This window comes from Cetorhinus maximus, chromosome 8 (genome assembly GCF_964194155.1).
Source record: "Cetorhinus maximus chromosome 8, sCetMax3.hap1.1, whole genome shotgun sequence".
NCBI lineage: Eukaryota > Metazoa > Chordata > Chondrichthyes > Lamniformes > Cetorhinidae > Cetorhinus > Cetorhinus maximus.
In genome coordinates, this window is record NC_135886.1 from 29,628,293 (window position 1) to 29,643,295 (window position 15,003).

The window sequence follows — 15,003 nt, forward strand, 5'->3', positions numbered from 1 at the left end:
TAGTGAGACTGGTCGGGTCGTGGCATGACAAGTATCTGGGATGGCTGGTGGGGGGGTGGGGGGGGGGGTGTGGTTGAGGAGCGATCCATAGCATCTGTTTGGGGTGACATCTGCCCATCTGCCACTTGTGTGTAGGGTGTGTCTGACCACAGGTTGCCTATTGGTTTATATGAACTGTGTACTTACTGTGAATATTAGAGTTTAAGATAGGCTTTTGTAACTAGCATAAAGGTATAGGTGTGGGCGAAGGAGTAATGTAATATCGTTCATCTTTTTTTCTTTAATAAATATTTAATTCTTTTGTTATAAGTTCATCAGCTGATTTCTGTGACTCTGTTCAGTAGCTACTCTCCACAAAACAAAAAATAAAAGTTAGGATCTATCAAGCCGGGTTCCAACCTGGGATCAGGCTTGTCCAGGGGTAATCTCAGCTGGGATCATAACAGTACAGAAAACAATTAATCAAAGTTCTAACGTGAAGAAATGGGATACAGAAAATAATTAACAGTGGCATCAGAAAACACATTCCACAAGTCCAAAAGCCAATTGGTTACATATTTCTCAGTGTTTCTCACATTATTGCATTCCCAAGTTGATAACAATTTTCAGTTCCAATTTATTCCACTCATCTGCAGAAATCATGGACTTGTGTTCTACTATGAGGTTCCATGATTCTGAAGAAAAATAGAGTGAGACTAGCCCCACCAGGAATTCTTACCCAACTTTGCTCCAGTGTCTGATTTGGTGCTGATTCAGATTCAGGCTGTATTTACACTTTAATTGCAGCATTGGTACAGAGCAAAGTTTGTTTTCATCAACCCAACAGTTGTAGTGTAAATGTGCGTTAAGCGGCCACTCTTCATGTGTGGGTTTAGACAAAGAGGCTACTTAACTGCAGGAGCCAGTACTGTCAAGCCAAGCTGTCCCCATCAGACATCTACATCTACACATGTACACCATTCAGCAGGAATCAATGGACAGCAATCTAGTGGAGGAGTACTGGCTAATTTGTTCCTTCCCTACCCAGGACATTGACGAAAATTGTTCCACCCTTACCATAGACCTAGCAGGGATCACCTAAATCAGCATAGGTTAGATATTTGAATCTGTACTTTCTAGATCTGTATGGCTTACACTAGGTATATGAGTTACATCACCAGTGTTGGATAAAGGATACAGTCTTTTCCTTTGAACAGTATCTTGCCAGTGATCATTTCAGCAAAAATACAACCAATAGACCAAATATCAACTGAAATTGAAAACAAAAAGAGGAAAAGCTGTTATCTACATTCCTTACAAAATAAACAAAATATTGTACTGTGTTTTGGACCACATGTTGCATCCTGATACTTCAACCAAAGTTAAGGTTAATGAAGAATATATAATCTAATATAAATATGGGCCCAAATCTTCCGTTCTCCAGATCGTCAGAGATCATTCGCATGACAGAGATGCACATCAGGACCGTGTGGAAGTCCTGATGCATGGACCTACATGGGAATTGCCTGGAAAGTTTCAATTCCAATGGGCAATTCCCTGCTGCTTGGACTCTCCGAAAATGTCTGTCTCTGAGCTACAGACAGAGACTTCGGACAGTTCCTCAGTACTTGCCTGGATAGTTACCCGGGAAATGTTAGACAGATTAACACCTAGCCTAACATCTGGGTAGCTACACAACTGACCCCTGAATCACTCACACTGACCCAACTACCTCCAGGCCACCCAACTACCTCCCTGGCAACCTGATTACCCCCCAAAGCCTAGGTCAGCCCCCCAACCTCCCCTCCAGCCCAACCTGACCTGACTAACCTCCCGACCACCCAGCTACCCTCCAGAGCCGACTACCCCCTCATCTACCTACTACCTCACCTAACTACTTATTTACCCATCCGCCCTACCATCTTATCCATTAACATTCATCCACTCATTCATTCACTAACATTCACGCTGGACCTTTAAACTTATCAAACGACAACTGGTGCCATAAAAAGAGGGCGTTTCCTGTCTTCCCCCAACTCTACTCTGCTTTGAGGGGGCTCTCTGAGGGATGCTGTGCTCCACATTTCTGGAAAAGCCTGGCTTGGAAGGTCCTGGAAGAAATGTGGTGCAGCATTGAGTTGGGGGAATTTTCAAGTGGACTGGCAATCCGACAATAATTGCTGCTCTTCAGAAGATCCGGGCCATGTACTTTTTAATACCATTACAGAAGACCATAAGTACAATAAAGGATAACAACAATTTTTTATTTAATTGCAGAAATTAAAAATCATCATTTTACAAAACAAAATATATGAAGGTGAGAAATCTGTGAACTGAAGAGCTTTATACCCAAACAAAGCTCATAGACTATTCCCCTGGCTCTCCTTCCATGTTCTACCTTCTGGAAAGTTGAGGCAATCCAAAACATTGCTGCCTACGCCCTACCTCACAGCAAGTCCTGTGCATCCATCATCCCTGTGCTCATTGATTAACTTCCGGTTAAGCAACAATATGGATCTAGCTAAGCTGTGATGTGTGTCCACACTAAGGGATGAATTTTCCTTCATTGGCAGATTTTCTTCAGGAACCTTCATTATATATTCATAGTGGGCTCCAGGCACGATTAGTGCCCTTTATGGACTGGATACCTCTGGAGGGACCGGGAAATGCTTAACATTCAGTTATTAAAACAAATTCCACAGGAGTCGACCCACCACCACCTTCTCAAGGGAACTTGGGATGGAGAATTAAACGCTGCCTTGCCAGGGTTGCTTACATCCTAAAAATATTTTATTTTTAAAAACAGCAGGTTGCTCTGCAGGGTACTGCAGCATATCACAAGTGTGTTACTTATTTTGTTTTATCTGCCTGCCAGTCATATAAGCGAATATTAAAAAAAAACTGGCATCCTATACCCAACAGAATTTAGTTGGGGGTCCATGATTTGGTTAATGGATCTGCCACAAGCACCCGCAGCAACCATTTGTTATTGGTTCTATAAGTCTGCATTACATTACTGCAGCGAATGAGTGCAGCGAATTTTATCGAAGAATCAAACAGGATATGGAATAAAATAGCTGAGGGGACAAAAGGATGAATCAAATGAAGACAGGTGACACTACATCTGTAGTATAAAATGGCAAAATTTCCAATGCTGATTACTGAAAAATGACAGAGATACCAGGAACTGAGCATTTTAAGGCATCGAGAGCCATAAAGTCTTAAATGTAACGTAATTTTGCTTACTGTGTGCATCACTGAGCCATTGAATCTTAATTTTATGGCTCATGGGCCATAAAACATTTTTATTAGTAGGGGACACACTCCCCACCCCCACAAATATAACCTTCTGTTCACTAGTTTAGTTACATTTTGCTAATAAACTTTGTTCACAGTCAGCAGCTAATTCAATTTCAAATAATTTTAATAGCATTACAGAATGTCATATATACCTTAATAAAAAATATAATTTCTTTTTGAGTTACAGAAATAAAACCCATCATTTTACAATAACGAATTCTACCAATGCTAGAAATCTGTAAACAGAAGGGCTTCACACCTAAGCTATTACACCGTCTTTTGTTCATAGACTTGACTATTCCAACACACTCCAGGCTGACATTCCATTTTCTTAACTTGTGATCTGAAACTCTGCAGCCCATAACTAACTCGCAGCAAGTCCTGTTTGTTCTTGACCGCTCTGTTTGCTGACACACATTGGCTCCAGGGTAAGCAACACCTCGATTTTAACATTTCAGACTTATTTTCAAATCGCTCCATGGCCTTGTCTCTCCCCATCTCTGTAACCTCCTCTAACCCTACAATCCTCTGAGATATCCGTGCTCCTCTAATTCTAGCCTCTTGAGAATTCCTAATTTTCATCATTTCACCTTTGGTGGTCATGTTTTCAGCTGCCAAGACCCTAAGCCCAGGAACGCCCTCCCAAAATATCACCACTTCTCTTTCTTCCTTTAATGTTCTCCTTAAAACATGCCTCTTTGATCAAATTTTTGCTCACCTTTCCTAATATCTCCTTATGTGGCTCGGCATCAAATTTTGTTTGGAAACACTTCTGTGAAGCGCCTCAAGATGTTTATTACATTAAAGGTGCTATTTAAATGTAAATTTTTGTAGTAATTTGTGTTTACATATGATGACTAACCTGCTATGTATTTCCAGCACTTTCTATATTTAGTTCTTATCTTATATCAATGTGCTTTGAACATTTATACAAAATAAGCTTCACTCATGCCATGACAGAAATACTGTGACCTGGGAATAAATTACTTTTTGCAATTAAGCATGATGGGGACTCACCTGTCTGAGTGTAGTGCCTCCAGTTCAGGATGACCTCAGGTGCACGGTACCACCGTGTGACCACATATCCTGTCATCTCTGAATCAGTGTGTCTAGCAAGACCAAAGTCAATGATCTACAATGTCAGAAAGATATGCAGATCCAATTTGAAACATTTCTTTCTGGGTAATTCAAGGTCGTTTAAAAAAAAACGTCAAGTATAAATGAAACCAATAGGTTTCTGTACTCTTACCATCAGTCCACAAACATATTACATTTTTCAGTTAAATTAATTGGAATTTGGGGTTAGAAAATAGAGAAAATTCAATTTGAAACTTCTGGATATTAGACAAAGTAAAATATATTTACAACCGGTCAAAAAGATTAATTACCTTCAACCCACAGTCTTTATTTATAGCCAAATTACCAGGTTTCAAATCCTAAAAGCAGAATGAAGTTTAACATAAATATAAAAGTTTTTCTCTACGATAACAAATACTTCAATTACAATATTTGTTCCATGACCAATAACTGTATCACAATTGTGAGCTGCTGCCAATTGTTGAGAAACACATTAAAGGTAATTCTTAATACACTAAAAATGAAAAGGTTTAGCAGATTGATTGTTGCAAATTGTCCCATGTCATGTGTTTTATTTCCTCAGGAAGTAATTGGTATCAAAAGACCATTAACGTATTGATATTGTAACTGACAAATAATTCTAGGAATACATGAAAAGCAAAAGAGTGATACTACTCCTTCCTTACGTTTAGCACTCTTGGATCTGAATAATCGATGGGAACTTTACTGCACTTGACTTCACCATTTAAACCAGACCTAGGGCAGAATTTTTAGCTCGGTGGGTGCGTGCCCAACCTGCTCGAGCATAAATAGCACGTGATGATGTCGGGCGAGCATCCCAACGTCATCCCGCGCTTGCACGATATTTCAGTCGGCGTGCGCACGCAAAAGTCGGAATCGTGCCCGCCGACAATTAAGAGGGCAATTAAGCCCATCAAAGTTCCAATTGTCCCCGATTTTTTGTGGTCCGTCCAACCATACGGTTGGCGGACGAGCGAATCTGCCAGGCAGACTTTGCATTTTTGATTAAACCTCATCAAAGGGCGAGATGAGGTTTATGTTATCAAATTTAAAAAAAACCTCTGGACAGAATTTTCATCATCTATATGATTCAGGTGACTGATTCTGATGCGTGGACATTTTTCTCTGGATTTTAAAATCTTTACTGATTGTTTTTAAATTCTTCAGCTTCCTGAGGCAGCTCTCTGCCTTCAGGGAGTTTTCTTTCTGCGCTTCCCCGTGCCCATGTTTACGTCAACTCCCCAGCCCGGCAATGCTGAGCATTTCAGCGCGCATTTCACGCTAGCTGGCCATTAATTGGCCAGCCAGCATGAAATCGTGGTTGGGGGCTGATCACTGTCGGCTGTCTGTTCCCCGGCTGCTCCCGGGCCCACTGATGGTGCACGCCCACCGAGCTAAAAATCGTGTCCCTAGCTTTTCAGATGGGAATGTCAAAAGCTATAGGGTGGAATTTTCCGTGCTTGCTGCCATTGGGCGTGTTCAGTGGCATGAGGGATCAATATGCCAAGGCGGCCAAAATTCGGTTTCATGACGTTGTGAAACCAATTTGTAATCGTTCGATCTGCCCATGAATGGCGGGCCGCATTTCCCACCATCCGACAGTCGGCAACCTCATTGTAATACATCTGCATATTATATGGCCATCCTGCCGGAATCATCCCCCCACGCTGGATCATCCAAGCACGTTGGCGTGATTGCACGCCAACATGTTTCACAACAGCATATACAAGGTGTGCACTTTGCGGGCTGTACTTTGAAGGGAGCTCGGAGGTGAGTGCACAGTAACATTGCGCAGCGCTCGCCAGGATCGCCTGTTGGGCTTCCAGCTTGAGGTGAGTTGGGAAGTTGCGGGGCTGGGGGGAGGCAAGCGCTGCCATGTGGTTGAGGCAAGTTGGGGTGGGGGCGGGCAAGGTCTGCCCTGTGATTGAAGCAACTTGGGGGCTACAGTTGATGGTTGTGCACAAGCACATGCAAAGTTAGGGGGAGGAAAGCAGATAGGCATCAGGGAAACCTTGGATAAAGTGACCATTCCTCTGCAGCTGAGACAGTTCGGAGGCAGCCACATTAACAAGCTTAAAGTCAGGCCTCTAACTTCTCTGCACACTCAAGCAACAGAGACATGAAAGTGCCACCAAGTGCCCCAGAGCTTTTCACCCCTCGGGCACAGACTGCAAATTAATGAGCGTTTTAGTGGACTGCAGAACAATTGGATGACTGGGCTTGTTGTACAATCTCCTTGCTAAAGCTAGTCGTGCAGCAGTCACTGGTGAAGGCGCTCACAGCCACTTGTAATGTCAGCATCCTGGTTTGGGCCAGTCTCCCCCATCATTCGAGCTAACAGCACAGGCTTGCAGTTCGGGTTAGGAGAATGCCTGCGCCTGAGCTGGGAGCACAGCATGCGGTCCAGTGGGCAAAGCTGCCGCCAATCAGTCAGGTGGAGTGGGGTGGAGGTGGGTGAGGTTTCAGGCAGCCATGCAGCGCACTAAACTCCGGCCATCCAACTGGTGGCCAACACTCTCCGGGATGCGTTAAGGGGCCTTCAGACTTAACCAAGAGAGGTTCTTAGAACACCCATGCTAACCCACATGTCTCTCTCTTTCATCCTGCAGGAGTAGCACAAAAGGATCACGGAGCCTGGTGAACTAGCTGTATGCCTCATGGGGTACAGACAGTGGAGACAATGGAGAAAAGAGTGACGGAGGTGCCTGGCTGCGCAGAGAGAGGACTCTCAGGAAGAAGGAGTGGCTGCCACTCCCGCATATGCCGCTGAAGAGCCACAGAGAGCGGTTACTGGTTGGCACCTAGCTAGACCCAGGGCCTTTGGACTCTGCCTTTCAGTCCTGCAGATAACTGAGAACCAGTGTGGCTGAAGATTGCACATGTCTAGAGAACTGGTCAGTCACATCTGCCAGCTAATGCAGGACTTGGTGCCACAGGGACATGGAGGGCATCCACTGCCAGTGGCTGTAAGTGACCACAGCGCTCAATTTTTATGCCAGTGGCTCCTTTCAGGGCTCCACTGGTAACCTCTGTGGGGTATCACAAGCCTCCACCCACAAATGCATCCATGAGGTCACGGACGCCATCTTCGCAAAGGCACACAACTTTGTGCATTTTGCCCGGTACCAGGACAGCCAAGATGCAAGAGTGATTGGATTTGCCCAGATCTCAGCTTTCTCACAGATACAGAGTGCTATCGACTGCACTCACGTGGCGCTCAGATCTCCGGCGCAACATACGGTCGACTATGTCAACTGCAAAGCTTCCATTCGCTTAATGTACAACTGGTGTATGAGCACCACAAACACATCCTGCAGGTTTGTGCATGGTTTCCAGGGAGTGTACACGATGCCTACATTATCAGTCAGTCACAGATCCCTGGAGTCTTCCAGGGTCCACAGAGGCTGCAGGATTGGCTCCTCGGGGACAAGGGCTACTCACAGAGGACGTGGCTGGTGACACCCATGCAGCAGCCTCAGACTGCAACAGAGCGAAGGTATAACGAGGCTCATGCTGCAGCTCGCAACATGGTGGAGCAAACCATCGGGATGCTGAAAATGAGGTTCAGGTGCCTGGACCGGTCTGATGTGGCACTGCAATACAGTCCGCAGAGGGTGCCACACATCACCGTCGCCTGCTGTGCCCTTTACAACCTGATGCTGCAACGGAGAGAGGAGGTGGCTAAGGAGGAGATGCAAGAGCTGGAGGTCTCCCCCAATGAGGAGGATGCCAATGAGGTGAGGAGGTCCTCGAAGACAACGATGATGGCGATGAGGCCCTCGCATTTGTCAGACAAGGCAGGTGTGCTCGGGAGGCCCTCATAGCTGCTAGATTTGTGGAGGATGATGAGAATTCACAGTAAGGAGACACCATAGATCCTCACATTGTATCGAAGTACATTTGACTCCAGTCTGGCTTATCACAGCGCACATACACTCTGTGATAAGCCTCCTGTAATGGAGACGCAGCAGAGGCCCTAATAGTTGCTCGATTCCAGGAGGATGATAATGACATGCAGTGAGGACACTCCATAGATCTTCACACAGTCTCTGAGAATGTCTGACTCCTGATGTTTGGCAGTGGCACCCTCCTCAGCCTGTGGAGCCAGAGCTGCTGGGGTCACAGGAAGAGGGGATTTGGAAACGCCAAACACTCTTGGAGTCACCAGGGTGAATGGCCCCGGGTGTGCACCTGTTGATCCTCTCCTCTGTGGGTGCCAAAGGGCCTCTGGCTGACTCTTTGAGGAGAACTGGTAGCTGGAGTGAGATTGAGCTGCCCTGCACCCCTCTTGCGTACACACTGTTGGAGGCCAACAATGTTCAGCCTGAGCAGCAGTGCAGGAATGGTGTCCTGGACCAATGTCTCAATGGCAGCCAACATCCTACCAGTGTTGGTGCGTTGACATGCCAGCACTACCACCCCAGCCTGAAGGCAGACAGACTCTTTCATCGTGCCTTGTAAACGAAGTGGACATCCCTTCCTGATGTTCCCGAGCTTGACTTTACAGCTCCAGCAGCTGAGGTATGACCAAAGTCCAGAGGCTCCTCTTCTGACTCAGACTCAGCAAATTTCTGGCTTCCAGCAGTGCTCCAAGTGCCAGAGACCTGGGAAGTCCCTGCCACTGCCTGCTGCGGATGAGACTGTGCGATGTGCTCATCAGATTGTGATCCTGAGGCTACTCTAAAGCTAGGCCCCACCGAGGTGTGGGTCTCTGCACTGGTGGAGGGTGTGAGTGAGCGCTGTGATGGGTTTTCAATGAAGGTGCCTTCAGATTCCTCTTCAGTGGTTTCTTTGGGGCTTGATTGGAGGCCCTGGGTCATGGACTCTGTTGACTGTTTCCTAGATGTGCCTGCGAAAGCAACAAGAGATAATTAGTGCATGTCAGTGGCCTATGAAACAGGACACATCACTCACAGTATGGTTGTCTGATGGATATTTCACTGCTGGATCCTCACTTGGTACAGCAGTGCCGACCTTGCCATCAGCACAGGGATGGTCCAGATCCTCCCCGGCCAGCTGGATGGCTCTGTTTTCAAAGTCCGTGAGGACCTTGATTTCAGGCATTCCTCCACCAGTCTGTGACCTCTCCCTTTTGTTGTGTGCCAACTTGTCCTGCATGAATAGAGGCGGACAGAGTGTAAGCAGGTTGCCTGCCAGACAAAATGATAAGAACGCCTGGCATGTATGGATGGTGAGTGGTCCCACGGATGGGATGAGGACAGTGAAAGTGTGTGTGAGAGAGTGAATGGTGATGTCTCTTCAACTGGCAGTGAATGTGTGATGGCGATGTGTGATAGGTTTGTGAGTGTGTGAGTTGAAAGTGATGGGAAGAGTGACTTACCCTTGGGGAATGGAGGAGATCAATCATCTTCAGCACTGGGTGACTGTCCTCTTTTGCAGGGCATTGGCGCTGACCACCGCTGCCACAGCCTTCCAAGGCCGATTGGTGGTGTTGCTGCCCATCCTGCGGCCAGAGCAGTGGTACAGGACATCATAGCGGGCCTCCACTGCATCTAAAAGGTGCTCGAGGGACACGTCATTAAACCAGGAGGCTGCAGTCTTTTTGCCTTAAAGGGGCCGTGTTTCCCATGCAGCAGTCCTGAGCTGGAAGCACTGAACAGTCTGCACCCAGCTGCACTTTAAATATGGCACCCGGTGTGATGAAGCGTCGGGGTGATGGCATGGCAGGCAAATTAGAGCCCACCCACCATCGAAACGGCGTGTCTCCCGGGAATACATAATTAATGAGGTGGGTTTGGGACGATACGGCGTAAAAAACTGTCTTTGCGGCCAGCAAGTAAAACGTCCTTTTTCCCGCCCACTACTGCACTTAGTGCAAATCTGGGACAATTCTGCCCATAGGTACTATCATGTAAGACACATTTTGTTACAAATGCTGGGCTGAATAAGAAGGTTATGTTTTAAACTGTCTTCCTTCACCCAAGGTAAAATGGAGTAGTTTGGAGAGGCGGTTGGGATCTACGACAGGATCTGCCCATGTGACTTTATACTAAATCCGCCTGGAGACAAACTCCTGTGAAATGCTTACTATAGAGACAGAAACTCAAATTAAAACTTATTCAAAGTCAGGTGCAAATTTTAACACTTTGACACAAAGGCCTCTAGTGATGTCGCTGCCCAGACTCTCAGAGGCAGCCAGTCAAAAAGTTTGAAATAAAAGACTGAAAGCAGATGCTGCTTTGCAAGGCAGAAGAAAAGGACTGCTTCAGGCTAATCGCCAAGCAGAGAGCTGGTGAGGGCAGACCCCTTGTTGGAGGGAACAAGGATTGTGGAGAGTTTAAAACCAAGCAATCACCAGAAGGTACCTTGCCACGGGAAGACCATTCAACTATGCTTAGAAGATTGAGTGAAGAGGACTTTGTTTAAAAGAACACTGGAAGATTCACCCTGGTGGAGCAGGGAGCAGAGATCCTGCTATAGCTGGGAAGAACTTGGGATTTTCAAATTGTCACAAATGTGTAATTATGATATTACAGATTTTAAGGACAACTGTTTCTAACAGCACATTTCTGTTTTCAAACCTTTACATTGAGTTTTAAAGGCTTTTGTTTAAAGAAAAATGGAAGTATGGACAGACAATGTGGCACCTTCTGGTGTTTATTCAAACCTTGTGTCCCGCCCAGAAGACAGGAAGGAAAGTATATATATCTACATCTACATGGCTACTCTATAAAATTATTATTTTTTTAATGTACAAAGGCTTTTCCCTGATTCTCTATGACTCATACAAGAGGAATTTCTAACCTTCAGAAACCAACAGGAACTTCATTATCATTAAAGGGTTGCTGATGCCCCTGTGACTGCAGAAAATCAAAAATCCAAAGAAATGCACCAACACCCTTTACATTTGTAAGGCAGAGCCCCAGCCAACAGAGCTGGTATGTCTGCAGGACAAAAGGGATCCTGACTTCCATAAACACCTCAAGATTCCAGATCTGGGAAAATACATCCTTTGTGCAACATCCAGGAGAAGAAGTGGGAGATATGTCACATGACCTCCGTTAAGCTGCTACAGCCTGTATTATTGCTGTGTGGAACTGAATCCAGGAAGACTACCATTATACTATCTAACAGGTAGCAGCAGAAAGAACTCTGTCCAGGTAAATTGCCTGGCTCTCATCTACACTGTGAACTACGGGAACATTAGAACATCTGTATCTGTGCCTTTTCCCATTCTGGGAAAGAAAGATCACCCTGAAACAGACAGCCTGCTACCCTCTGAAGGAATGTACCATTGGACTTTTAATTCTGGACTTTGGATTCACATGAAACCATAACTCTTATTTTTATCGTGGTCTTGCCCTATCCCCTTTCTTTCCCTTAACCCTCTTTTACTGTATAAGTGCAAACAGGGGCAGATGTTACAAAATCCCTTCCTGCATTTTATGTGTGTGTAAAAATAAACAAACTCCCTTATTTAACCTTATCTTGGGTTTGCTGTGGGGTAATTAATAGAGGAGTGGGTCACTCCAAACTTAAGGGTTGGGGAAAATATGCCACTACTTATAAGGGGGAAATGAGAAATCAAAAAAGCCTTTCCATTTACAGGTAGTGAGAGGAGAAATCAGGGCTGTTTAAATTAATCCCCCTCCTGCCTGTAACACTTGTTAGATTCATATCTCTAGAACTGGTACAAAGGGTCATTAAAAATGCAAAGACCCCTCCAGGAAGGTCCATTCAATTCTAAAAGGTGTGAAATCCCCTTTTACTTCCGAGGGAATAGGAGATAGGTAGGGACTTCAAAGAACCTCAACATAACTAACTTCTTCACTTAGCAGAACAATGCTTCATCAAAACTAATATAGCAGCCAATTTAAATTTTGGAACTGTATAAGATCCATTTGAGAACATCCATTTTCTGTACAGAACCCTAGGAAGAACTCTGAGAAACAACATTGGAGAGGATTTTTAGCCAAGGGAGGACAAAGAGGAAGGTATTAAGAAATCAACTGCTCTTCTGACGAAAGAATCCAGGCAATCTACAAGTGCTTTAACTGCAGAATTAGTGAGGAATGGGAAGCCTTCTCTGTCTCTCTCCCAAAAACCTGCTGACCTGCTGAGTCCACCTCAAAAAAGGCAAACACCGACTGGTCAACAGCAGAAGTCATCGAGCTGCTAAACCAAACCTCAAGTTTAAACCCCTTCACTTCGGAATGAAGGAACTTGAGCAACAGGTCCACAACAAAATCTCACAGGGACTGATTTGAAATCTTATCTTTAAAGTATCTTTCTCCTTTATCTGCATGTTAATCTTTGTATCTGTATCTTAGTTAATAACTTAAACATTTTTACTTAAACAACTTTCAGCAGCAGTTTTTGTAATAAAGTAATCTTTATCTTGTTTAAGACTAAAGCTTGTCTGCTGGATTATTTTAAAACTGAACCACACATAAATTAAAAGGGAGCTAAATACACATAAAAATTCAAAGCTCACAGACCACTTTGAGGATGCTCCTTCCAATGTCATGACAGAATACTAGACTAAATTTTTGCTGAGTGCAATATAATGTATAAACATTGCGTGGGTTTCCGGTTGTGTTAAGAAGTTAATAAGGAATAACTTTTATGTATATAAAAACAAAAAGCTAAGTTCTGCCGAAGGGTCGTGAGGACTCGAAACGTCAACTGTTTTCTTCTCCACCGATGCTGCCAGACCTGCTGAGTTTTTCCAGGTAATTCTGTTTTTGTTTTATAACTTTTATGTAGTTTAGTGTATTAGCTGCCTACTCGGTAACGTTTGGTCAATGCTGATTTTAGTTTGTTTGTTACAGTAAAGTCTTAAAACATGAAATTTTGTCAAACGATTCTTTGGTCTGGGAAACTCATATCTATTTTAAAAGTTCTCTGTCTCTATGGGGATCATACAAATTCAATTCAAATTACCCCAGATTATTGCATCTACTATGGTTGCAAATCATGTTGTAGTCAAAATAAAATTCTACCTTTTGTACTTTTTGTTAAATTCAATCATTTCAACAGCATACTGACCTTTCATTTGGTTTCATTGTTACTGAGGCAGGAATTTCCCTGCGGGTTTCTGAACGCTGTCATCATGCTCAAATGAGAGTCAGAAGCCCACACTGTGGGCTGGACCTTATACAGCATGTTGGGGTGGGAGCCATGATGACCAGGCCCACTTAATCATGGGAGAAGCCTATTGTCTCTGTGGCGGGAAGATCTCTCCCAATTAAGTCAGAATGCAAAAGAGATTCACAGCTGCAGGATTTCAGTTAGACTCATTAATGTGCCAATTGACACCCATTATCCCTGAGCCCACCACAATTTAGTGGTGGCTCAGGGATTAAATGGAGGCCACATGAGTTTCCTGCGCCCATGGAAGGCCATCCAGTAAAACCTGGCAGGTCTGCCAGTGGCCTCTCTTGCCTTGTCTGTGCCTGATCAAGAGACTCGTCATCGGTGGGGGGTGGAGGGGGGGGGGCCCCACTGAAATCCGCCCCCTGCGCTTCTCTCTGACCAACCCCCAGCCCCGCGATCCCCGTCCCGCCTTCAGTCACCTGTGGCCTAGGATTCCTCCACGATCCTGGGCCTCGGGTGGCTGCGGTGCCACCAGCAGCCACTGCTCCCACTCCCGCTGGCAGCACAAGCTGCTGCAAGCCTCTGATTTGCCAGCAGCTGGGGACATCAATCTAGAGTGACCAGATTTTCAAAAGTCAAAACCTGGACATGTTGAAAAGCCTTGGGAAGGCAAGGCTCCATAATGATTGACATGTTGGGTGACCAATGGCAGGAATCTGGGGGAGGAGCAGTTGAAGGTGGCAGTTCATGTGATGACATCTCCCAGAATATGTCCAGCCAGAGTTAACAATACTATTAAGACATTGGTTAAATGTCCCCCTTGATTCCTGGATCTCACTGGTTGCCTAGCTGTCTGACATGGCACATGTTCCACTTGGGCCTTTGCGATTGGTCCTTACTGCTGTCAACCCCCAAATTCATCCACCTCCTCAAACAGACAATATGGCCTCTAATAATTAAAGTATTGAAAAGTGTGTTTATCTTAAGACAAAGCAGATCCATCATCATTGCCTATCAAAGTGGATGGTAATGGAAGTGCTAGGAGGGCTTGAATTCCCCAGAGACCAAACTTGTCCTGCTTTGCTTAACAAGTTCATTCTGTGCCCGTTACTTCTGATGAGTGATTGACAGGTCACAGGGCCACAAAGAACATGCCGGAGGACTTCAGCTGACCAATCGGAACCAATTGGTATTCACCTTTTGGGCAGGATGAGGTTTGCTGGTGTAGTCTTTGGGGGGAATGAAAAATCATTTTGAGAAATTGCTTTTTTCTTGTGGAGGAAAATATAACAGGTGGGATGTAAATAAACTTAATGCAGCTGAAGACAGTACCAGAAAACAGATGGAAGATCACAAATGTTTTAACAATTACAGCTGTCCTATGGATGTCAGTGAGAAAGATCCGTGTGCATGCGGGAATGTTCCGGCCCAGCATTGTGAGGGTGGGTATCCTTGCCCTTTCACCACTCCAGTCAGTCTCTGGAAAAAATGGTGGAGTCAGACAATTGGCACACTGGTGGACGGTGCGATTTTTAGCACCTGTCTACCACCATTTCCAGCCCCAGCAGA

The 15,003-nt window shown here is 45.0% G+C and overlaps 1 protein-coding gene across 4 annotated transcripts in view; it reads right to left on the reverse strand.

The window, feature by feature from the left end:
* Positions 1-15,003, reverse strand: part of LOC144683534 (mitogen-activated protein kinase 13-like) — an 80,557-nt gene that overhangs the window by 27,291 nt on the left and 38,263 nt on the right. For 3 of the 4 annotated variants that reach the window (XM_078546623.1, XM_078546624.1, XM_078546621.1), the window contains 3 exons: positions 4,668-4,715; positions 4,297-4,411; positions 1,178-1,249 (listed from right to left, as the gene is read on the reverse strand). In XM_078546623.1, coding sequence (XP_078402749.1) covers positions 1,178-1,249; positions 4,297-4,411; positions 4,668-4,715 — 235 coding nt within the window. The remainder of the gene's footprint in view (positions 1-1,177; positions 1,250-4,296; positions 4,412-4,667; positions 4,716-15,003) is intronic. The other variant, XM_078546622.1, reaches the window with a different exon arrangement.